The 24,649-nt window shown below is 38.2% G+C and overlaps 1 protein-coding gene across 1 annotated transcript in view; it reads right to left on the bottom strand.

The window, feature by feature from the left end:
- The window catches only part of KCNH8 (potassium voltage-gated channel, subfamily H (eag-related), member 8), a 208,782-nt gene that overhangs the window by 130,350 nt on the left and 53,783 nt on the right, over positions 1–24,649 (bottom strand). Inside the window, exon 2 of the mRNA XM_010585899.1 lies at positions 10,312–10,545. Coding sequence (XP_010584201.1) covers positions 10,312–10,545 — 234 coding nt within the window. The remainder of the gene's footprint in view (positions 1–10,311; positions 10,546–24,649) is intronic.

The raw sequence follows: 24,649 nt of genomic DNA, 5'->3' as shown, positions 1-24,649 counted from the left end.
CACCAAAAACTTTGCCTCTCTTTCATTAGCTTATCCAAAGATTCCCAGCATTACTGATAACATTTTGTTTTGAATGTTCTGTGGTTTTGACAAGATGTCAACATTTTGTTGAGGAGAGCAAAGTGCAAAGAAGAAAACAATGCTTAAAAAAAAAAAGCCACTGAACTAAACAGAAAGGGAATGGAGCTGAAAAAAGTATAGCTATAATTAGAGTACTTTCTCTCTTGTAAATTTCACAACTTTGACAATGATCAATTAATACAGCTAATGCAAGATTTTGCTGCTTTAAGCAAATAACCACCTCATTCTTCTCCATCATCTCTGCAGAAATCACATGTATGTATTAACAACATCTATCACTTTTTTCCTTGAATTCTGCAACTGTAGATGACAGCCTGTGTGCTATATCCTAGTGACAATCTTCGGTCTGACAATATCGCAGGAAAACTAACACCACCACATGTGGGCTATCAGGAGATAGTTATATGGTCACTGATGGTTGTGCTAACACTTTCATAGGAGTAGTAAAGAAGGCTCAAGAACTTGTTTCCCCAAGTTCTGTATGGTCAACAGATCATGCTTGTATCCTACAAGCAACTTTCCCTACAGGTTTTAACAGCCAATATAAATCCATTCCAAAATATCTTAAACCAGAATACAGTGGTATCCCAAGAACTTGGAAGAGGAAAGGTGATATGTAAGATACCTTAACAAAGTAAAAATTGCATTTCAGTATGAATAAGTAGGTAAGTGTTAAACCTGTGGAGCTGATTTAGAAACTTCCATTAAAAATAGCTCTGCATCCCTCTGTATAGGCTATGGAGTACCACATGAAATTATTCAAATCTATCACATCTCATCAGAGAATGTGCAAATCCCCCCCTCCATGTGTTTTCACCCTCTTTTTCTGTGCCCATCTTCAACCTATGTTCTGTTCCCTCTACTGCAAGGTAACTCAGTGACTCATTATGTCATGGTGCCCAGCATGTCTAACATTTTCTGCCGTCACTGCCATGATGGAGAGAGGGAGAGAGGGAAAGGATGTTCTAAGAGGAGACACTTCAGGACAGTAAACTCCTATTCTTGCCTCCCCTGCAACTGCCAACGTTAAGCAGAGAGAGGCTTAACTCACCACCTCGGAGTCTCCATTTATTATGATGTGAACACAGACTGCCTCTGTTATGGCAGCTCCTGGTTCAAGACCGTGACTTTTCCAACCTTGGTGTTCTTTGCATTTTTTGTATGCAACACAGTACAGTCTGCAGCGCACATTTTATGCAAACTAATTTATGAGCTCCAGCACATCTACATTTCAGCTTTGTTTACTCAGCTTTCCTGTCTCTCCTTTTATAACTCCACTATCTTTCCTACTTAATGAAACTGCATTTCAAAATCCTCTAGTTACATTTGAGTTTTCATTGAGCAAAAGCAGAGAAGCTAAGCAATGCCTATTAAAGCTATGTGATATACACTATCCTTATGTGTACTACTTTCTTTTTGTCTGCTCTAATTTCCTTTTCCTATCTTCATCCAGATTAGAAAAGAAAACTGCATAAAGGAGATAAATACTTCCCTGATGTAATAATACATTTACGAGGTTACATTTATAACAATTAGCAAAATACACAGGATTATCCAAAAATGCAGTTAAGTGAATGAAATGCATTCTGTTTAAATGCAAAAAACTTCAGGGCAGATTCATAAATATTATCAGTCCGCAACTTTTCCTCCACCTTCAATGATCATTACTCTGTCACGGTCATAATAGTATGAGGCATTCAGCATTTGTCAGTTAACTCCTAGGAAAGTACTGACTGACACAGTCTATTTACATAAATAAATTTCCAATATCTATAGTTAAAGTGGAAAAAAAAAACCCAAATAAACAAGAAAACAAAACCAGCAAAACCCAAATCAGAATATTGTTTCTTCAATATCTTTGTATTGACTGTTTCGGAAATAGTCAGGCTCAATCCTTCCTGAGCACTCTAGTCTTTACTTTCTTGAGTTGAATTCCGCTTTTTTCATTGCTTTGAGTTGAGCAATCCCAAAATGAGCAAAGTTTGCTTTCCCTCGATTACTGTATTTTTGAAATCTATTGTTAAAACTGTGTTTACAATCTATGGTCCTTATTCCTTTTGGATTTTCAGAGCTTCTAATCCAACATGTAGATGTAATCACAGCAGTAAATATGATTTCCCAGTCTACTGAGGGATGTACTTTTGTCCCTTGAAAAAAAAAAGCAAGAAATTTTCTTAAGCAAGGATGAGCTCTCATATACAGGTATGTATGTATATGTGCATATATATTTACATATATACACATATACATATCAAAAAGCATGTACTTATGCACACGTTTTTTTCATTTCTCTCAGTTTCTCCCTATAAGCTACCTAACCTTTTAAAAATTGTGTCTGATGTTTTGACATCAGGAGGAGTTGTAGCCCACATCCATCTAAACACACCTATGTTTTCAAATGACATTATTGTGCTTTTAAGCTCATTATTTTATTCTTTTAAAAAGAAGCTTCAAAGATGACGCGAAATTTCCTGTAAGCAAAACCACAGCAATACCAAAACAGACCACTACACTTATAAAGAAAAATTTCCACTTTTTCTGTTTCAAGTAACAAGTGTTAAAAATATAAATGAAAATATCTTCGTGCAAAATATTTTTGTGACCCTGATTCTTGTGTCTCTGGCAGTGGCAACCCCTAGAAACAGAAGCTCTGGAGTCTGCAGAATGAGAGGTCTCCAGCTGGGAGAGGTGCTGGTCGCAGCCTCACACTTATTCATATAGCTTTCAACAGGCATTACATGGAGAAAGAGGGGATTCTGCTGGTTAGTTGTCCACTTAGACTGCAAAGCTCCATTTTAGAAACTGATCATTTATTTTCCACTGCTTTTTCCACAAGATTAGGTCAGAGAATTTTTTTGCTTAATGAGAATATCAGTGCTTCTATAGTTCCTGTCTATTATTTTAGTTTTATCTGTTAATATTAATCAGCAGTTTTCAGCAAGTTTGAGGATTTTCTGTTGAGGCTGTGATTCAAGGACTTTAACCTGCACTTGACACGCTGTCCATCGGCACCTTTCTGTAAGGAAGGGGCTAAAGCTGGGACCTGAGAAGGGGTCAAATTATGGTTCTGGATTGATACTTCCATCCTGTCAGGTTTATGGTTTTTGTACAGAAGGGTTTTGAAACACACACTGAGGAATTACATAACACTGTAGAGAGGATTAATCTTCCCAGTTCACCACTTGAATCCATGTGAGCACATGCTGTAAACAGACTCTGAGCCTGCCCACTGAAAAGAATTACAGTAACCCTGCCAGTTGGAAAGGAGTAGGTTTTAACCTTTTAATTACTTAACTGCTTTATAAAATCAGACTGCTTTTGCAATTCCGTAGCCAAATCAGTGAGAGGGTTCAATAGACAGTGCTGACATGCGCCTCTTGCTGCTCTTCCAAAAAACTATGGAGCTAATGCAAGAACTCATTGCAATTGTCAGCACAGGAGGAGGCAATTAGTCTGCACCATGATCCAGGTATGTGGATTTGGGCATCATGAACAAAATAAGGAAATGTCAGCAGAAAGGAGGCAGGTAGTCATCAGGAGAAATGGTACTTTGATCTTTCTTTAACTAAAGAACAGCCTAAGTCATGGAGAAGCACAGGGACGCAAGTCAGCTTTTAGCTAAAGCTTGATTTAAAACTCATAAAAATAAAAGGCAGCCTATCAGCAGCCTCACTGTGGCCATAAAATTATGACAAAATTTGAAGGGAAGAGTGACCAGTTTGATGTAGTACAAACATCCCACTGCGAAATAAATAAGTCCATCTCTTCCTAAAAATGGTTGTGTAAAAAGTAGCATAATGAAATACATCTTAAAAAAATAAAAAACTGCATACAGCATTACTAACAGCCATTCATAAGTGCGGCTGGAAGCCCAGGGTGCCTGTGTGGAAACACTAATCTGTAATCATCTGTAAGCAGTGAAGGACCCATCACTTTGTAACAATGCAGTAAGCAGCAGGAAACTCTCATACAGATTTATTTACTTATCAATGTGCTTCTAGGCGAACAAGTTTTTTCTTAGTGAATTACTCTTTAATAAATCATGTTGCTATTGAAAGAAGCTATTAGCCAATGTCACCACGAGTGCCATCAAAACAAAGTATCAGCGCTGCCAGTTAGTAAGCAGCAGTCTTGTTGAAGTCTCATTAAATTACAGCAAAAGATCTCAGATGTTTTAGATCACATTGCACGCAGGGGATTTTACTGTTTGTTTGGTTGGGTTTTTTTTTTCTTCTAACTGGAGTTCATCCCCTTGCATCTCCTTGCAGGCTTTCACTGACCGCTTCACTCAAGGCTCTGCAGACTTTAAGCCAGGGCTCTCCAGAGGAGCAGAAGTCTGCCCTGTCTTCCTCTTCTGCTGCAGAAGCTGGGACTGTCTCTAAAACATCTACACACTTCAAGGCTACACACTACCTTTTATCAGAGGCTGTGGGTCAATCAAATGAAGTGTTTGGAGAGAAAAGGAGCCAAAAAATTGCCTCTTCAGTGAAACAGAGGAAAATAAGGACATGCCTTCTGCCTACATCCACAACTATACTGCTTTTCAAGATAAAGATTTCCCCAAGATCAGTGAAACTTTGTAATGCCTACTGAGCTACATGGAAGGGGGGAAGAAAAAAAAAGAAAAAGGAGAAAAGAGAAAAGAGAAAAGAAAAAAGAAAGAAAAAGAAAAAAGAAAAAAGAAAAAAGAGTATGCTTTTATAAAGATACAAATTATCGTTTATGGCTTATGTAGTTGCAATTAGATATTGCCATCAGTTTAATTTTTCAGTGTTGCCTGCTCTTTTTATTCCCCTCGTCCTGTATTTCGTACTATAATTTAGATAATGTGAGCAAACCAACCACAAAAGCTTTTTAGCTTTCTTATTTTTAGACCACGTTTTTAAGGCAGAGCAACAGTAAGGTCACATTGCAATGAAGTATCCTGCCAAACAACTTGTCAAGGGACTTCCTCTACATTAGTAAGTAGACATCACTAGCAAATTGATGTCTCTGTACGGAAGGTTTGTTGGTTTTTTTTTCAATTAGAAAATTCTAATAAATACCTCTTCTCTAACTGTTGGGTTTAACATTTCCCAAAGACATGGTGGATTTCAGGAGATTGTTAAAGCGGGGAGTCAGTTCGTATTAAAAAGGTACCATGCAATTCCCATCTTTCAAAATAACACAGGATATTTTCAGACAACCATTAAAAGTAGGTTTTTAGACTTCTTGTTGGAAAAAAGGGATACCATTTCTGCAACAAGCAAAATACTTTTAGTAGAGAAGAAAAGCTTTAAGAAAACCTAATTTTCTTTCATTTTAAGGGAAATTAATGTCTTAAATTTCTTTATAATTAATCAAGTCTTCTATAATTTTAAATAAGATTAAACTCATCATCTAAAACCAGGTTTCTTTGTTTGCTTAACGCAAGTCATGCATTAATTGCAAATAAAGTAATGGAGCCTTTGTTATCCTGTAGCCACATTATTCAACTGCAACCATGGCAGAGGCTATAGATGATGTCTCATGGCTTGAGGCTTATTTCATTTGCCTGTGGCTGTCATTGCTGCTCTTGTGAGAACACTGTTGCACCTAGACTTCAAATGGCCATTTTCCTGATGGTATCCAGCAACTCAGTAAGAGGCTCTGACTTTCACCCTTTCTCCATTCATATTCTGCTAATCTGAAAAAATACCTTGGTCCTGACCTTCCAGATCAGGCTACAGAGTTATTAAAACACATATTCTCCTACACTGATAAGAAGAGCCAAAATACCTCAATTTAATCATATTGACTCTTAAAATTAAAAAATTAAGAAAATAACTATATCATGCCTTCCTGACCTTGCAAGTTACCAAATCTTTAGGGGCCAAGAACTACAAGCCACATGCCGAAGTGTTTAAATCAGTTTACACCTAGAAGGTGACAATGTCCCTTGAGTCCCCGTGGTCTATCACAGATGAAGCAAACTGCTTGCAGCCAAGGCCTAAGGCAACTTGTAATGCTGGTCCCAGCAACACCCACTTGCTCCAGTCCTCTTACAGCAGGGATTTTTAATTGTCCACAAAAGCCTGCACAAACAGCCCTGTTGCTGGGCTGCACAGATACAACAGACACCACAGTGAAGCCTCTCAAATGTCCATAAGTCAGAAGTGGCCATCGCTGACTACACAGTGTTTCATGCAAGTTACACATACACAGAAAGAGGCCAATTTCCTTTCAGTGAAGGAAGGTTGTAGGACTACTGCAGGTCTTAAGAGGGTGCATGTAAGAACAGACCTCTTTTTAGATACTAGAAACTGATTTTTGAGACATAGGAAATTAGTCTGATGGGGTAATAAGGAAACCAATGTATGACTTTCTCAGCAGCTGAAGATGGAGAACCTAGACTGGACTAAGCCAATGATTATAGGGCTTATTGTAGCGTCATCTTAGGCTGTAACAGAAAAATTAAAAATCCATGCTGCTGCTTATTTGTACTTCAGTTTGGGGGATTGTGAAGACCTCATTTAACTACATTTACTTGCTATTGGCAAATTTCTGCAGTGGTCTGGCGGGGAGAAAAAGAAGGGTTTGTCTAAATGTAGTTCCTCAGCATAGTGTCCATCTGCTTTCAGATCACTCTAAAAAAGACATCCAGGGAGTGAGTTCTTTTCTCACAACTCACTTGAATTCGGAAAGGTTACTTTGTATTGCCATTATCATAACTGACAACTTAATTTGTTGCAGATGTTTTGAAGAAAGTGTAGAAATAGTAAGAGAAAAAAATAGTCATTTAAAAAATCAGTTCCTAAGCTATATAATTTTAAAACTTTCTGAAGAAGGAAACAATCACAAAATTCCTTGTCCTTTAAGAGTTTCCTTTTCTGTTTGTCTTCAAAACCCAATATAGCTCTGACAAAAAAAAAAGTTAGAAACTGACTGAGGAACCAAAATAAATACTGAAACTATGATGAAAAGTGTATTTTGAGCGGGATTTTCAAAAGACCCCTCTCTCTGACGCAGCTGTTGCTGCTGCCATAGTTCTAACACCGCTCTGTGCTAACATGGCAGAAAATATCCTGGATGAGAAGGTACACCCAGTTGATCCTATTCTAAGGATTTGTTAAAATGCCAAAAGGAACAGAGAAAAGTTCCTATCCACTTCTAGTCATTCTAGGTGGATTGTTTTACAGTTTGGTCAGAGTACAACTGCTGAAGATCATCCTTTCATTAAGATCCAAAACCAAATGACAAAGACAATGAAATCCTGCATTTCATCCCACAGACAGGTAATCCATCTTACTTAGCTCCCTACCCAACTCCTTGCATGTCACTCTTACTTGCTGCAGTGTCAGCTCAGAGCAGTCTGGAACTTCCATGAAATTGCATGTTGGTTGCTGGGGTTGCTTTAGTGATAACAGTCATTCCTTTAACTAACAATTACTGAGCAGAAGCACTATGTGAATTCTTAAATGATGGTTAAGTAACTGTGAAAGGCCCCATATTCAAGCTTACTAAATTCAGATCAAAACTAGTAAAAGCTTTATGTCCCAAGACTGAATCACTACTTCTTTAGAATGAACAATCTAATTTAATGATAAAAACTAAATCAATTTTAAACTGAGTTTAAATCAAATTCAAATATTAAAAGATGTGGCAATTAAGAAATCAACCCAAAAGATGAGACACACATGGAAAAAAACCATGATTAATTACAAATTTCAAGCTTCGACATCTTACGTCAAATCCAGAAGAAGAAACCAAGAAAAAGTTATTGTGTTCATATATTCATTTCCCTCATAGTCATTTCTTATCATAATGTTGTACTCATTATGAAGCTTTTAAGAAGTATACTGAGGGATGTCAGTCTATTCTGTGAGCTCAGAATTATCCCTGAAGCTGAACTTCTATCCCTGAAGTTATCCTTGAAAGTGTTCATTTGGTCTCGTAGCTAGGCATACAGAGCAAGACTTTACCTCTGAATAGTGGACTAAAGCCAGATACCTAGTTTTACTCTGACACCCTAAAATCCTAATGGGACACTGAAATGTAACCCTATGACAACTAGACATGGCTAGTTACTTGTATCCCTCTGGCCTATGTTCCTGGCATTACACTGGGCACTAGCCCATCTGACAATTATTTTCAATATTGGGTAAGCCAGAACGTATCCATACAGTCATTTGGGGGCCATTATTCCCGAAGTTCTTATGTCTTAAAATATTTTTAAAACATTTCTCTGCAACAAAGACATCTTTTTTTCTTTTTTTTTTTTCTGCCAATGTTGTATAAGCCTAACAGCTTCAGAAGTTCAATTTTTCTTCTGAAAAAAAACCCAAACCAACATTTAGCTAAAACAGATGATTTACCAAATTTTGTGTCTGCACTTTGCAGCTCTGTTGAAAAAACAAGATTATTTTTTAAGATAAATTTTGCTTTTATTCGAGAACAGTCTCATGTTATTTTAATATCAATTCATTTCTGTTTCCCAGTGGTACAGAAATACATGAAAATGAAAAATATAATAAGCAGTCTGGGAAATTTATTCATATTCAGAAAATGTCTTGGAATTACTTCCAGTCAAATTATACACATGGATGCAAGTAGGATGGATTGTGGGAATTCTATTATTCTAAACTATTTCTCTATCTATTTATCTGTGGTTCAGCTACTTCACTGATAAGCAAATTGACCTGCAATCTCCTTTTGCCTGCATTAATCATATCTATTATAGGTTTGAAGCACCCCTTCATTGTGTAAAGGAATCACAATTTATCATCCAGGACCAAGACAGTGAAATGAATATGTTAGGTTTACTTCTTTCATATACATACATTGAAATCTCTTTGCACCATGCCCACTCATCACTATACAATGCTGGAGAAAAGCAGCTCTTATCCTGCCCGATTAAGATTATTTTTTCCCTGTAGTCAGACATGATTTACAAATTTAAAACTACTGTCTTTGAGTAACTTTCCTGAAACATGAGTTCAAGGAACTATGGGAGTCATATCTAAATGCTAAAACCCACCAACAACAAACACTCCCCCAAGCCTCCCCAAAATGACAAGAGGAGGAAGCATTTAGCAGCATCTTCAAAATAACTTCAAAATTTCATACTGTGAAAAATAGCAGTCATGAACACAAGCCAACTAAGCAACATTTCTCTTTTTTGTATAAGTCAGGGAAAGTGAAGCTGCCTTCTCCTAATACTCTAAATCACTGATTATCTTCTTGTCAATATATAGTTATTAAGAAAACAACTTTTTAAAGTATTGAATATAATAGTAATAATATATTTTCATTGGTAAAGACATAAGTAGGATCTATGAGGAAAAACCTGTGGCTTAAATATATGCCCAGAAATTCTAGCCATATAATAAAATGGAAGGTATTACTCAAGAGGCACCCACGGATCATTAAGCACATGTGAAGGCTCCTGTAGCACTGGAGTGGCTGCAGTCCTGTCAGTATCTCACATAGTGTCATCTGTTTGAAGATCACATGAATGATGGCAGTGTAAACACTTACAGAATAGGTACACTGAAGGAGCCTGATACAAATGAAAGAAGCAGGTAAGTGTGCATCATGGGGCGCTTTCTTCCGTGGCTCCATCATCTTGACTATGGAATTGTCTTTATAAATGCCCTACTATAGGAGTGAAAGCTTTGGCAGTGCAACTTGGTATTTACTGAAATCTATGGAGTTGCTTAATGCCCAGAATTTGTTTTATGTGACAATACATACTTAAATTTAAATTTTGCTTAGGGTACTTATCCCATTTTTTGAAAATCATTATTACTGTATTTATACATAGTGGCTGTGGAGAATAAGTCACTTGGATCATTCAAAGTTCTGAGCATTTTGTTGATGGGGCTGAAAATTTTACACAGCCACTGTCTACCTTATAGTGAGTATTAATTTTTAAATTACAGTTTCAGCAATAAGGGGAAAGAACTTCAATATCAGAAAAAGTAGAAAATGCAGTGTCATACTGAGTGCAGATAACACAGTATCTCACAACACAGTTTAGGACCCTGGATTTCTTCTCTGCAGCTTTGTAACTTTTCATATACTTACATAAAATCAGTAACACTAATATAAACATAGTCTCAATGTGTACCCAACTGTCTTCATTAAAATCTATTCCTGTTAGTCTGATTATAGATATCCAAAATCATTACATAGAAATGCATACTACATATTATATGTATTAATGCTAAGTTTCATTCTTTGGGACTAACAAAACAGGAAAGAAAAACTTACCATTCTTCTTATAGAACATGATTTCTCCTTTGAATTCTACCTTTTCCTCCAATGATTTCTCAATTTGAAGAATCATCTGCTCGTTTGTTTCAGCACCAAGTAAAAATTTACAGCTGCAGCTCTTCTGCATGACTTCAGTTCGTGCAAATCCAGCAAGCTCACAGAAGCCATCTGAGCAGTAAACAATAGGGAATCCTTTAGCCACCTGAGCATTTGCAAGGATGAAGTTACTATCTGTAGAAGAACACAAAAGTAAAACACAAATTACAGTCTGAATTCTACATCATTTGACATAATACTTCCTTTAGCTTCATAGGAAGGCACAACTGGACATACAGTTAGACGCAAAGTCCCAACTGCCTGCAAACAAGAATGAAACTTCTTTTTTTAGACCATTAGTCGGAAATAAAATCAAGTCCACAAAGCATGTTCATAGGATGGCTCCTCATGGCTACATACAGCTTGCCTCATTGCATCCTCCAGCAATAATTTATAACTGCCTCTGAGATGATTTAATGTTAGCGCATTAAAACAACCACTTGACCAAAGACTGGTGACAAACATGGAAGCTTTGGAGAAATTTCAAAGGTGCTCTGTTATGCTGCCACTCCAACTACACTGCAGTCAGAACAGACACAGTTGTATCTTAAAAAAAGTTAATCTCTCTATGCTCTCAATAAGCTAAAGTTGACCTTTATCAACACTCAAACTAATTTCTTTTATATAATTTTGCAAGGAAATCCTTAAAATTAGAGTTGAGGTACATTCTAGAGCTACATGGAATTCTGTGTCTTTTGTTTTCTCCTTTTTTTTGTGAGGGAAAAAGATTTCATCCAAAAACACTGCCAACTGTCTTCCAGGGCCCCACCATACTTCTCCCCTATGAAACAGGCATATCAAAAATTCACCAACCTGTTACACCTTAACGCACTTTATAATTTTTCAGTGTGTGTAAGATGCAAATATTATGTATGATAAATTCAAGAATAGTATATTGACATGGACATCAACCACCAAAAGTGATGTTCTAATTTGAAATCAGATCTTTGGCAAATCTTGCAGCCTAGTAGCTCATTTTCATGCCTTGCTGAAGTGTCTTTGAAGGTTTTGTGCCTTAGACTCTCATCTTCAACTTACGTCAACAGCTCTAGCAGTTTACAGCCTTTTTAAATTAGCATGGAGACCCTTTCCAGAAAATATATGAAGTTCTCATACAGTTTTTTGGCCTGCGTTTCCCCATCTTGAATTGAAAAAAAAAAAAAAAAGTTTTATGGGAGGAATCTGTCTACATTTCACTTTGAGGGAGGAAAGACTATTTTTTGCCTATCGCTTATTAAGGAATGTTTACCTTACAGCTTGCTAGCGGGAGCTTAGGAGCAGTCTAGTCCCAAGACAGATACCTCTCATTTTTCAGAATTATGCGCATGTGGATTCATGTGTATGTATTAAGGGAAATACTATTAACTAACCCAGAATCCCTTGATAAATATTCATAAATTTAAAGAGAAATAATGAACTATTTTAATGGAAAACTCAGGTTGATATGCCTAATCCCCATACAGGGATATATTATTCATGAATGGGGAAGGGAGAGACAGAATTCATAAGCTAAAATAGAGGAAAAATAGGTCTGTTTCAGCCTTAACTGTCACAAGAGTTCTACATCCATGAAATTCCAACAGCTTCAGCTACGTTACTCTTTATTTACCCAAGGGATAAAATGCTATGGCTGATACTACTACGATTTCAGTATTTTAAAGGCAATGCTGAGGTTTATTAAATGATCAATTTACTCTTAAAACTTTGCTTCAGTTACTCACCTTTTGCTTAAATCTAATTAAAGTCTTTCAATAAATGATTGTTATATTAAAACAGATTTTTCTAATTTACCAAATAATGTGATTTAAAAATGCATTCTGGTTCAGTGCAGTGCTTGACTTAGCCTGTCATTTTTATTTGCCTAACTAGGGAATAAGTATCATTACCATTCATGCACTGACATGCTGCTCCCCTTGTCAACACAAAACTAAATCCCCACACTGCCAAAAGAATTAAAATCATATGCTTGCAGTGCAGTTTAATGATGGTGTTATGGTGTTTGACCTGCAGATCATACATTCCAAATGCATCTGTAGCTATCAAATTAATTTACTCCTGGGTTTCTTATTGTTTAAGATATAATTATGTGATGCAAAGACTTTTTTTTTTTAAATTCTAATTGTTGTGAATTGCATGAAGCAGAATATGGAACACCAAAAAGACAGAAAGGGTAAGGAGGATGCTCTCAGAGTGCAGGAGTGTTTGAATATCATTATGAACAGGAATACACTGGAGCTTACCAAGCATATCATGATTTTTATGAAAAATTTAAGATGGCCAGATTCTGCTGTCATTCACATCAAAGTGAACCCAGAACACTTTGGGTTACTTTAACATTCATAGAAGAAAACAATTTACTTCTAAAAGCCAATCCAGTGCCAGCTAGAGTAAGAAGCAATCTTTCCATTAACATCAGCAGATGTCTGATAAGGCTTGCAAGTCTAATTTTGCTGAACTTTTTGAGTAGAACAGTAAACCATCAGCTTTAGGAAAATCAGTATTATATTTTCTGTTTTTCTTGAACTTGAAGTACAAATCAAATGATGAAAGATGCGCCTGTAATCCCAAAATAGTAGACTAAGGAACATATTTAAATAATTTATTGAAAAAATTCCTTGTAGCATTTAAGGATCAAGAAACATAATTTTGTCCAATAATCACCTGTTTCATCAAATTCTTCAGTAATATTTATTAAGTGATAATTAACATTTACCTGTTACACAAAGAAATCTTTTTTAAAAAACATATCTTAAAATTTTCTGATTAAAAGTTTATTTACTTCTGTAATTTACTTTCATAGCTTGGAATCTTTAATATCACTTGCTATTCCTAGTGCACATAAAGAACCATAAAATGTTTCAAGAAACAAGAACTGAGGGTGAAATTTTTATCATTCAGGCTTCAGTGTGACACAAATAAACCCCCCAGCATTTAATTCTATGATCTTCGGTGATAGCTTGCTAGATCTTAAAATCCGGAGTAGGATTTAGAATAATTTATTTTATTTAGAATAATTTATTAGAAATTTATGGACTGGAAGACAGCAATTTTGCTTGTTTTTGAATTTACAGTAGGAAAGTTGCAATGAGTGATACAAACCTATCGGTCTGTATATTTTGGTATATGTTTATGTGTAGATTGCAACACTTCCATAATAATAAAGAGGATGTTGAATTCCATGTTATTCTTTCAGCTCATCAGCCTGAATATTAAGTTATTTTATTCAGATTGGTTGATCAGGACACAGTACTAGATTACTGGTAGGATTTTTTTTTTATTTTTAGACAAGAAAACACATCCAAGCTAAATTCATGTTCTGTTGAGAAAGATGTAACCTTGAGTCTTTGGGACTGTTTAGGAGCGCAGGGCATTTGCAACAACAGAGTAGAATTGCTGCAAATCTGTGTACAACCTGAAAGAACAGATTTTGACAAAACCATGAGTGGCACTCTTCAGCTCAGAAATTAAGTGCTCTAAGTCTGTGCAAAGTAAATAAAAATATTCAAATTGTGTACTTGTATATTACCTTCGGGTAAAAATAACTGGCTTATGTTCAAGCCTGCGTGAGGTGTAAAGGACGATTTAAAAGTGCTTCTGTTAAAGATGGGACAAGAAGCCTAGACACAAGAAAGTCCAACAACATTCATCAAGTTTTCCTTTAGCAGCAAGTCAGCAGACACGGATGAATATGACAGAGGTATTCCAAAACTATTAATCACAATTTAAAAGCAGATTTGTTTCAATTATGCTTCTTTTCCTCTATGCTTATTTTCTGTGATGATCAAATGACTTTTTCACATGAAAGTTTGAAGGAAGAATATTAGGAGCTTGCATGCCTATGTTTGCTTTGGAAGCAGGACATATTGGAGTGGATAAGACATTGATCAACAGAAGACTTGCATAGTTTCCAGAAACCTCTGCCAGACACATAGCATAAACTCAGAGACAGTTAAACAAGCTGAACCAGACCTATGCTACCTACACCTTCAATCACAGGCTTACACCCTGTTGCCCTGTTTCAATGACCTGATACCCAAAAATTATAACCTAAGAAACAGAACAAATTTATATCACATGCCATCAGATACAGAGACACAGGTTTGTTAAACATCCCATGGCAGAGCTTTAGAATTGAGATAATTAAAGGAAAAGGCTATTATGCAATTCTTTGCTTCATAATTAATGCACACAATTTATCTGACTGTTTGTAATGAGACCATGTTACAATTAAACTCAGCACTCCCTTGATAAATCTTACTGTCATCTTATTTAACAAAAAATGACAAAAGGGGTTTTGCTTTAACACTGTAGCTATGTCTGCTATAAATCTCATCATTGTGCTTCCCCAGCTCTTGTAACGGTTCTTTTCAATCAAAGTCCAGATGGTTTCTGCAAGTCTTCATCTTTATCAGTGAAGAGAACATCTATCTGACTTCTTGTGCAACTGAGCACAGCCAACCACCATTCTAATTTTAAATATTAAATTATTTATGAATTTAAAAGGAAGAAAAAAATGTACAAAAGAAAAAAATAATCCCTAGCAATCAAAGAAGCTGCATTAATTAAACAAGTGACTCACATAGCTACTCTATCAAATGGAGAACAGTCCGTAATTCTTCTGGATGAAAGGATTTACTACATTTAGGTTTGATTCCACAGTGCCTACATGTGCAACTTAACAAAACGAGTCTCATTCCAGGTTCACGCAAATTACTGTTACAGAGAACATGACCACATTATCAGTAAAGATTACCTAATTGAATGATAAAAATAGCATATGAAAACCCTTAGCTTTATACCAGCATATTTAGATGCAAGTGAGTTTAATTAGAGTTCAAGCTCATTTACCAACTACTGTCCTTTGAATCTGATTGAGACCAAAATGATTTCATAATGCCTACAATTCCAAACATTAAAGTTCCTCTTGAAAATCTCACTACAGTTAACCGGGTCACTAATGTGAAGTTAAGATTTATCCAGATATAGGTGAGTCAGAAAGAAAGAAAGTTGATTATACTGGTACCTATTCCCACTCTTCACTAAAAAAATACCATATATTCCAGTGAATTTACAGTAGTACAGTAAAAGGTAGAGCTATTGCATAATAAACTGCAAGTATGGACTGATGAACAAAGGACCCATCATTGTAAGCTATATAATTGATTTAATTAGCCAGGACATTTCAAATAAAGGCTGACTTTACAAGGAAATGTATTCATAAAATTGGGTAACAGCTACAAATTCAGAGTACAAAACAATATTTGAAGTATCTAGCTCTATGGACTCAGCTCAAGGGTGAGCTGCCATAGCTCCCACTTAACCTGCATTGCCAAAAAGAATTCCCATTATGTAGAAAAGTTCCGAATTCAGCAGCTAAGAAATCAACCTTTCACTTTGCATTTACAATAATATTTAGTCTGTCAGTGAAAATGCTTTTCTGTACGCAATATTTATAGCTACAAAAAAAGTTAATCTCTGATGCAGTTCAGCATAGAGACACCTAAGCAAAACTTGGGCATCTGGATGCTAAATTATCCCCTAGTCTTATTGGTAAACACAGATCATAAGCCATTTAAGAGACTCAGTGTTTAACGATCTCAAACCCAGCCTTCATTGCCATTAGTGCATCAGGTCAATACTAGAATAATGACTGCAGCTTTCTTCATGACCAGTCAAAGTACCTATTCCTAGAACAAAGCAGACCAAAAAGCCAGACAGTATCAGAGGGAAACAAAATAAAAAAACAAAACCAAAAATAACCCTCATGGTGAAATGGGCTCCTGGGATGCTAGAGGGGGAAAAAAATTTAAAAAAAGAAAATAATTTGCTCCTCCATTAGAAATCTCTGCATGTGTTCCTATTGCTTTTCTAATCCCAATCTCATTTGCATCTACCTGAACTCTAAAGTATAAGGACTGAGAAGGACTTTGTTCAAATAGTAGCAATGCTGTTACTGCTCATTTATCATCACAGAGCACCTTTGAAATAAAAAATCAGTGCAATTGTAGTGGGTGAACTATAGTAAAGGAGAGGAACTTTTAGCAGAGATGGCTCTGAAGTTCTTCAAAATTAAACTCCACTAGCAGAAGCAGACGTCAACATGCTTTCCTTGGAAGGAAATATTAACTAATCTAAGATATGTCTTTTTACATTTTTCTTGATATTTACCTGGAATTAAAAAATCACATTACACATATATTATGTGCAACAATAATTTAAATCCAATAGATGAAGTTGAATTGAGGTTACAATGAAATATTTCTTTTCCCACCCTTAAGCTGCGTTGATTTGGGAAAAAAAAAAAAAAATTCAGAAAAAAACTATTACATTCTATTTGACCAGCTTTATTTGTTATTGATTGTGCAGTGACTGCCAGCACACACTGCTGACATAACTAAAAAAGCTATATTGCAATATATTGTCAATATGCTACAATATGTTGTCAAATATTTACATGCTAGTGTGCAGTTTTATATGCATTGAAATGCTGCAAGTGAAACAGCACTTGCAGATGGAAAAGAGAGGGAAAAAACCACATTAGCAGTGAAGGGACATTGCAACTTGTGAGTCACCAGCACGTTGTAACAGTGCACGGTGTCATCCAGGAGTTTCTCGATGGGAACCTGAAGGCACTTGTTTACCTGGCAGAACTGAACCCTCTGTCCCTAACAAGGGAGTTCAGCCGCTGTTTGATGTTTTCTGCGGGTGCCCATTGGAGAGCAGAGTCCACAGATTCCCACCTCCAAAGGAAGCATATTTTACAATTTCTCCAATAAAATACATGGAAATTTTAAGTTCATCCACCAGGCAGGAGGGCCATTTGTGAAACTCAGCTATATTTAATTTGCTGTTTTTTTCAGACTGTTCTGTTGATTTAAAATTCACCTGTAATGGTAGGAATGGACTTGCTATAAGTCAAGCTAACACATTTTCTCATATGCTCAAATCATATAGTCTAATGATTTAAGAGCCTGGGATCATGATGGTTTCAAGAGTTCAACTGAAAGAAAGGTTTGCAGCTGAACGGTTTTCCTGAATAGAAAAGTTTTCAAAGAGAAGAGCCACATCCTTGTTAAATATTTATCAATGCGATCCTGTTCATACCTTCCTTTATCACTTGTCTGAAATTGGAATGAAATAAGGACTTGAAGACTGGTTTGTTTACAGCTGGTTTAAGCACTATGTCACCTACTCACAACTGGTGCTCAGTTTACAGACATACCAGACTTTTGCCATTGCATAATATTCTGTGGTTTTAGTGTCCTACACGTGCCTTTACTAAGTATCATGCCTGATGAACCTGTTTATAACACTACTGCAGTGGATAGCCCTTTGGATATTTGTCCTCAATGTATGTACTGTTACTGATTTGCAATATATCTGAGCAGCCAGATGTTACAGATGCTGTTAACAGAGCTAATGGAAGAATACAGGAAATAGGTTAGTGAGCTGTTATTCCTGCACACCTGAGGGGAAGAACTTAAGCTAGACATTTTGAACACAGTGTGAAATGCCTTTAAAAGATCACGTTCCTGCCTCTGAAAACTAATGCTCCTTTCTTCTTATGAGACTATGTTGATTATGGAGTGGTAGCTCAGAGGCTTGGAAAATATCCTGATTCCAACTAAACTGGAAAAAAGGAATTGGATTTCTTTACAATGTGATGATTTGGGGTTGAAGAACTATTTACCTACTGTTGAGAAAGTTTCATCTTATCATTTGAAATGAGTAGATTCTGTGGAAATTTGTTTCCCCTTTGGAAGTGACCATGGAAAAAACCACTGTGGTACAGCAGATTCCATATACAAAAGAAAATTAGTAAGTGCACAAAGAAAATATTTTCAACACAGAAATATAAAAGGATCTGAGCACAAAGAGAGTGGAAAAGCTCTGTGGTCCTTCCCCTTGCTTCTACCATGCAAGGCCACTTGAAGCTATTTACTGTCCATGTGCTGAGGACAGGGAACTCTCAGCCACTATTCACAAAAAGAAAGAAGAACAAATTACACTTTCAGCCCTAGAAGTGGCCAATGGAAGAAACTGAGAACAGGCTATGCCCTCTGCATTCTAGAGACTCCAGTGAGGCACGAGTCATAAACGTACTAATTCTCCTCTGTCATCACTGGAGCATCACATGCCACTGTTCCTCACCTGAACAAAATATCTATCCTCAAAACAGCCCCAGATCCAGGTCTGGTTTTAATGTGAAGGCAAAAGGGACAGTAATCATCCTTCTTCAGCACCATCTGCCTAGTGCAGCACTTGCACTCCACAGAGGGTGATGCAGCATCCTCAGCTTTTCAGCCGTCACTATCACAGATGCATCTGGTCCTGCACGTAGTAACACCCCACACCTTTTGCATACGATTTTCATTTCCATATGTGAGATACCCAAATAACAATATCCATACCTTTCTCATGTCAAAACCACTGGCTGTTCAAATATCACATGTTGCTATTATATTCTCTGAATAAGAAACATTAATCATTTTATACAAGTGCTATACTACCCTGAAGCTGTTACTCAAAGGAGCTCAAAGCTGCTTTTCATGTATGCTAGCTCATACACATAATTTCTGGGCTGTTCACTGTCACTTTAACAACCCTCTATGACCCCCGTGACAATTTGAGCTTGTGGTGACTTCTGCTGTATTGATTTCTCTCTATAATAATTATATTTCAATTTTAAGGTGACAGGACTCTGTGGCTAAAAGGAACCATTTTGAGCCTTTGCAGTTTATATGCTCCGCTCTCAGCCCCTGAAATTAAATGGTAATCTGGAGTTTATTTTAATGGGGAGAAGCAGCAGACTCCCATGTACCTATTGCAGTGAAATGAGTTCTCTGTAAACGACAAGAATTTCTGCATGCAGTTTTCTCAGAGAAGCAACACTAATCTAAAATAATGCTGTGGAAAAGAAAGTCTGTTCAAAGAATGTTCTTCTGACTAATTGACAGAAATTATATTAAAAATGCTTCAGAAAATGATGAACAGTGTCCAGCAAATGTCATTTCCAGAAAAGGTAGAGTTCTATACTGCACTATTTACCATAACAAAGAATTACATTGTGTATCCCAAACTCACCCTTTCCGAATCAAAATAATTCTAAGAAACTCATTATAGGGTTTGATGACCCTTCTCGAGCAAGATTCGTAAAAAAACCCCATCTTTTGGGAGTGGGAGAGGATGAGAGGGAGGTTACAGGTGAGAATGTAATTTATGGTATTCGAAAAAAAATGAACCATCTTGTAGTGGGTTTGCCAACTGAGAATGATCTCATGAAAAATCCTGTGGAAAAATGCTGAAACCTGTGGAAGGGCCAGTGTTGTTGAACAAACAAGCAGAATAACCTTAATGGAAAAGTAAAATAGATGTGTGAAGTAGACATAGGCTGTTATTTCTTACATTGAAGCTACTATGGACCTCCTGAATGATTGCTATAGCTTAGAGCAGGAGCACCTGAGCTTAGCAATACTGATTTATGTAAGATATCTAAATAATCAAGGAAGCTGCTGCTTGGGGTCCCTGAAAGACTTGAGGTGAACACTGCCATAAGATGGTCTTCCGGAGAAAAATCTAGATTTTGGATGAAGAAGTGGATATGGTCTGAGAAATTCAAAGCATCTGGAACTTCCCTGCAGTAGGGAGTACATGTATAAATGCATAGTAAAATTGTCAGGGTTTTGATTACCTTAGAAGAAGAAAATAATAATTTGGACTAAGTATTGTCTCAGTGAAAGAAATCAGGCATACGAAAAGATTGCTATCAAAAAAAATCCCTAAATTGAACATCAAAGGACATAAACAGTGCAGATAAGAGAAGAAACACACCAAAATCATGAAGGGACCGAAAATACCTAGTTACTCAAAACCTAGACCTTTTTATGTCTGCTTGTTTTGTTTTATATCTAGTTCTTTTTTAAAGGAAATAAAGAGGCTAAGTAGTACAGAATAACCTTTGGCATTTCTATAGCAAATAGTATTTTCATTCTGCTGTGGAAGAAAACCAATTCCCCTTCCCACCTACCTTGACCCCAAAAAGCCGCCTGAATAAAAACTTACATCAGAAAGAGACTCATATCAAAACAATAGGCCAGTGTTCAGTACTTCATGCAAGACCCAAACCTCCAACATCCCAGGAAAATGTTATCTATTAACTGTTCTGCAGTGAATCATTTTTGTTAGGGAACCAAGTAACTTTTCTGACACATTTTTTGGTAAAAACATACAAATTACATTTTGGGTTTTGACTAAATTCTTCTTATTGGTCCAAAATAGTTTCACATAAAAAAATGTTGCCACTATACTTGTGTATTGGCTTTGTGTGGCAAGGCTGGGGGGGGGGTTACAGGGGTGGCTTCTGTAAGAAGCTGCTGGAAGCTCCCCCTGTGTCTGACAGAGCCAATGCCAGCCGGCTCCAGGATGGACCCGCCGCCGGCCAAGGCCAAGCCAGTCAGTGATAGTGGTAGCACCTCTGGGATAACATATTTAAGAAGGAAAAAAAGTTGCTGGGACAGACAGAAAACGGCAGCCAGAGAGAGGAGTGAGAACATGTAAGAGAAACAACCCTGCAGACCCCCAGGTCAGTGAAGAAAGAGGGGGAGGAGATGCTCCAGGCACCAGAGCAGAGATTCCCCTGCAGCCCCTGGTGGGGAAGACCATGGTGAGGCAGGCTGTCCCCCCTCAGCCCACGGAGGTCCACAGTGGAGCAGATATCCACCAGATATCCGTGGAGGACCCCACGCTGGAGCAGGTGGGTTCCCGAAGGAGGCTGTGACCCCGTGGGAAGCCCATGCTGGAGCAGGCTCCTGGCAGGACCTGCGGATCTGTGGAGAGAGGAGCCCACGGAGCAGGTTTCTGGCAGGACTTGTGACCCCGTGGGGGACCCACGCTGGAGCAGTGTGCTCCTGAAAGACTGCAAGCCGTGGAAAGGACTCATGCTGGAGCAGTTCATGAAGAACTGCAGCCCATGGGAAGGACCCACGTTGAAGAAGTTCGTGGAGGACTGTCTCCCGTGGGAGGGACCCCACGCTGGAGCAGGGGAAGAGTGTGAGGAGTCCTGCCCCTGAGGAGGATGAAGTGGCAGAAATAACATGTGATGAACTGACCGTAAACCCCATTCCCTGTCCCCCTGCGCTGCTGGGGGTAGGTAGAGAATCTGGGGGTGAAGTTGTGCCCAGGAAGAAGGGAGGGTTGGAGGGAAGGTGTTGTGAGATTTGGTTTTATTTCTCATTACCCTACTCTGGTTGATTGGTAATAAATTGAGTTAATTTTTCCCAGGCTGAGTCTGTTTTGCCCGTGACAGTAATTGGTGAGTGATCTCCCCTGTCCTTATCTCAACACACGAGCCCTTTGTTATATTTTCTTTCCCCTGTCCAGCTGAGGAGGGGGGAGTGATAGAACGGTTTTGGTGGGCACCTGGCATTCAGCCAGGGTCAACCTACCACAACTTGCAAGACAATGTCAACACTACCTTTGTTCCACAAGAATGAAGTATAAAGATGCTGCTAATCAAATTCCAGTGTCACGGGAGGTAGTCTGAAGTCTTGCCTTGTTTCTCCAAAGCCCAATTAAAGAAAGTGGTGAAGAATATCTTGACCAAATGGCAGCAGATGCTTGTAGCTTCTTGCAGCTTTCATGCAAAAGAGAATAATCTTATTCATTCAGAGAGCTTTGAAATAATTTCTTGAAAATCAGGTATTTACATAGATTGTTCCTCTATCTCATCAAGTATAAGTGGCACTGAGCAAACATAGAGAAAAATACTAAAAATACACAAACAAAAGAAGTTTTTAGCTCAAATTGCTCAAGGTTCTGTAAATTACACTTACTGAAAACACCAAAAGTAGAAGAAAGCTATAAATTACAACATGATCATACTGCCACATTTTTAATGCGACCTGATGCTATAATTTTGGAAATTCATTGCTGTTCTAGATACTGTTTTGAATGTAAAAAGTAATTCCAATTCACAGTTGGAGAATTTAACCAGCAGCATCATATATACCAGCATAAATGCCTTTGTCCATTTCATAACCGTTTGCAATTCAGGTGGCCACAATACCAAAGCAGTGTGAACCTCTTCTTTAGCCTACTGAACCTCAGGATCAGGATCAGGAGGGTCATCTCCACAGGAATGGTGGGAAGTGACTCCTTCCAAGGGGTTACTCAGAATAAGGACCTATATTTATCCTATGGGGATTGTATGGGGACTAAACTCCTTCATGTCTAAGCTAGACTGAACACTTCCTTAAAACACAGGAACTGGGCAATATCAGTAAACAATCCATGAAAGAATTCAGAAGAACGCTTCTATACTATGTATACACAGGTAGGCTCTAAATGTTGAGTAAATGCACCTGACCTTGCTCATGTCTTTCCTTCTTGCAAATGAAGGGGAAAGAACTTCTGTAGGTGAGATACTGTAGAACTAATTCCTTAACTGGAAATTAATCTAAGGAAAGAGAATAAAGGTACAGCTTTTTGTTGCTGGTTTTGTTGGTTTTCTTTTTATTTTGACAAAATAAGGTGCATGAAGTAGGACTCTGACCTCATGGATTATATTGTGGTGTAGGAAAATCACTCCATTTCAGACCTCCCCATATGTGTAAATATGAGTAAATAGGTTCATTACATCTATCGTGCACAACAGCATAAATTAAGTTACAATAACAGTAATGATAACTCTGAAAGACTTGGGTGAAAACCTCACAAAATCTACAATTGCTGGTTAAAAATAACAAACAAAAAGTGTGAAACCTGGCCCATTAAAACATATACTCTCACACAAGCAGAGAAAACATATAGTATAGCGGATTTACATCGGAAACAGTAACAAACATGCGGTGCCTTAAGTGGGCTCTCACAGAAAGCACCCATCCTTGGTCTAAGAATGACATCTTCATTCCCCTTGTCCCTTATCTCACTTAGAATCATAGAATCATTTAGGTTGGAAAAGATCTTTAAGATCATTAAGTCCAACCATCAACCATGCCCACTAAACCATGTTCTGGAGCTCTCCAGCCACCAGACAAGAGATCAGCACCGACCTCACTACAACCCCCTTCAGGTAGCTGTAGAGAATGATAAAGTCTCCCCTTAGCCTCCTTTTCTCTAGGCTAAACAGCCCCAGTTCCTCAGCTGCTCCTCATAAGTCTTATGCTCCAGGCCCCTCACCAACTTGGTTGCCTGTCTCTGGACACGCTCCAGCAACTCAATGTCTTTCTTGTAGTGATAGGCCCAAAACTGAACACAGTACTCGAGGTGCGGCCTCACCAGTGCCAAATACAGGGGAACAATCACCTCCCTGCTCCTGCTGGCCACACTATTTCTGATGCAGGCCAGGATGCTGTTGGCCTTCTTGGCCACCTGGGCACACTGCTGGCTCATATTCAGCCAGCTGTCAACCAGCACTCCCAGGTCTTTTTCTGCCAGACAGCTTTCCAGACATCTTCCCCAAGCCTGTAGCATTGCATGAGGTTGTTGTGACCCAAGTGCAGGACCTGGCACTTGCCCTTGTTGAACCTCATACAATTGGCCTCAGCCCATTGATCCAGCCTGTCCAGATCCCTCTGTAGAGCCTTCCTACCCTCAAGCAGAACAACTCTGCCTCCCAACTTGGTGTCATCTGCAAACTTGCTGAGGGTGCGCTCAATCCCCTCATCCAGATCATTGATAAAGATATTAACCAGAACTGGCCCCAGTAGTGAGCCCTGGGGAACACCACTTGTGACCTGCCACCAACTGGATTTAGCTCCATTCACCACAACCCTCTGGGCTCATCCATCCATCCAGTTTTTCACCCAGGGAAGAGTACACTTGTCTAAGCCATGAGACGCCAGCTTCTCAAGGAGTATGCCATGAGAGGCAGTGCCAAAGGCCTTGCTGAAGTCGAGGTAGATAACATCCACAGACTTTTCCTCATCCACCAGGTGGGTCACCTGGTCATAGAAGGAGATCAGGTTGGTCAACCAGGACCTGCCTTTCGTAAAACCATGCTGACTGGGCCTGATACCCTGTTTGTCCTGTACATGCCATGTGAACGCTCTCAAGATGAACTGTTCCATAATCTTCCCCGGTACCAAGGTCAGGCTGACAGGCCTGTAGTTCCCTGGATCCTCCCTCTGACCCTTCTTGTAAATGAACATCACATTGGTAAGCCTCCAGTCACCTGGGACTGCCCCCGTTGACCAGGATTGCTGACAGATGATGGAGAGTGGCTTTTTTTTTAACCCCGCCC

Source organism: Haliaeetus leucocephalus, unplaced genomic scaffold (genome assembly GCF_000737465.1).
Source record: "Haliaeetus leucocephalus isolate CR32 unplaced genomic scaffold, Haliaeetus_leucocephalus-4.0 Scaffold135, whole genome shotgun sequence".
In the NCBI taxonomy this organism is placed as follows: Eukaryota; Metazoa; Chordata; class Aves; order Accipitriformes; family Accipitridae; genus Haliaeetus; species Haliaeetus leucocephalus.
The sequence above is the reverse complement of the archived record's forward strand: the minus strand, read 5'-3'. Positions and strand labels throughout refer to the sequence as shown.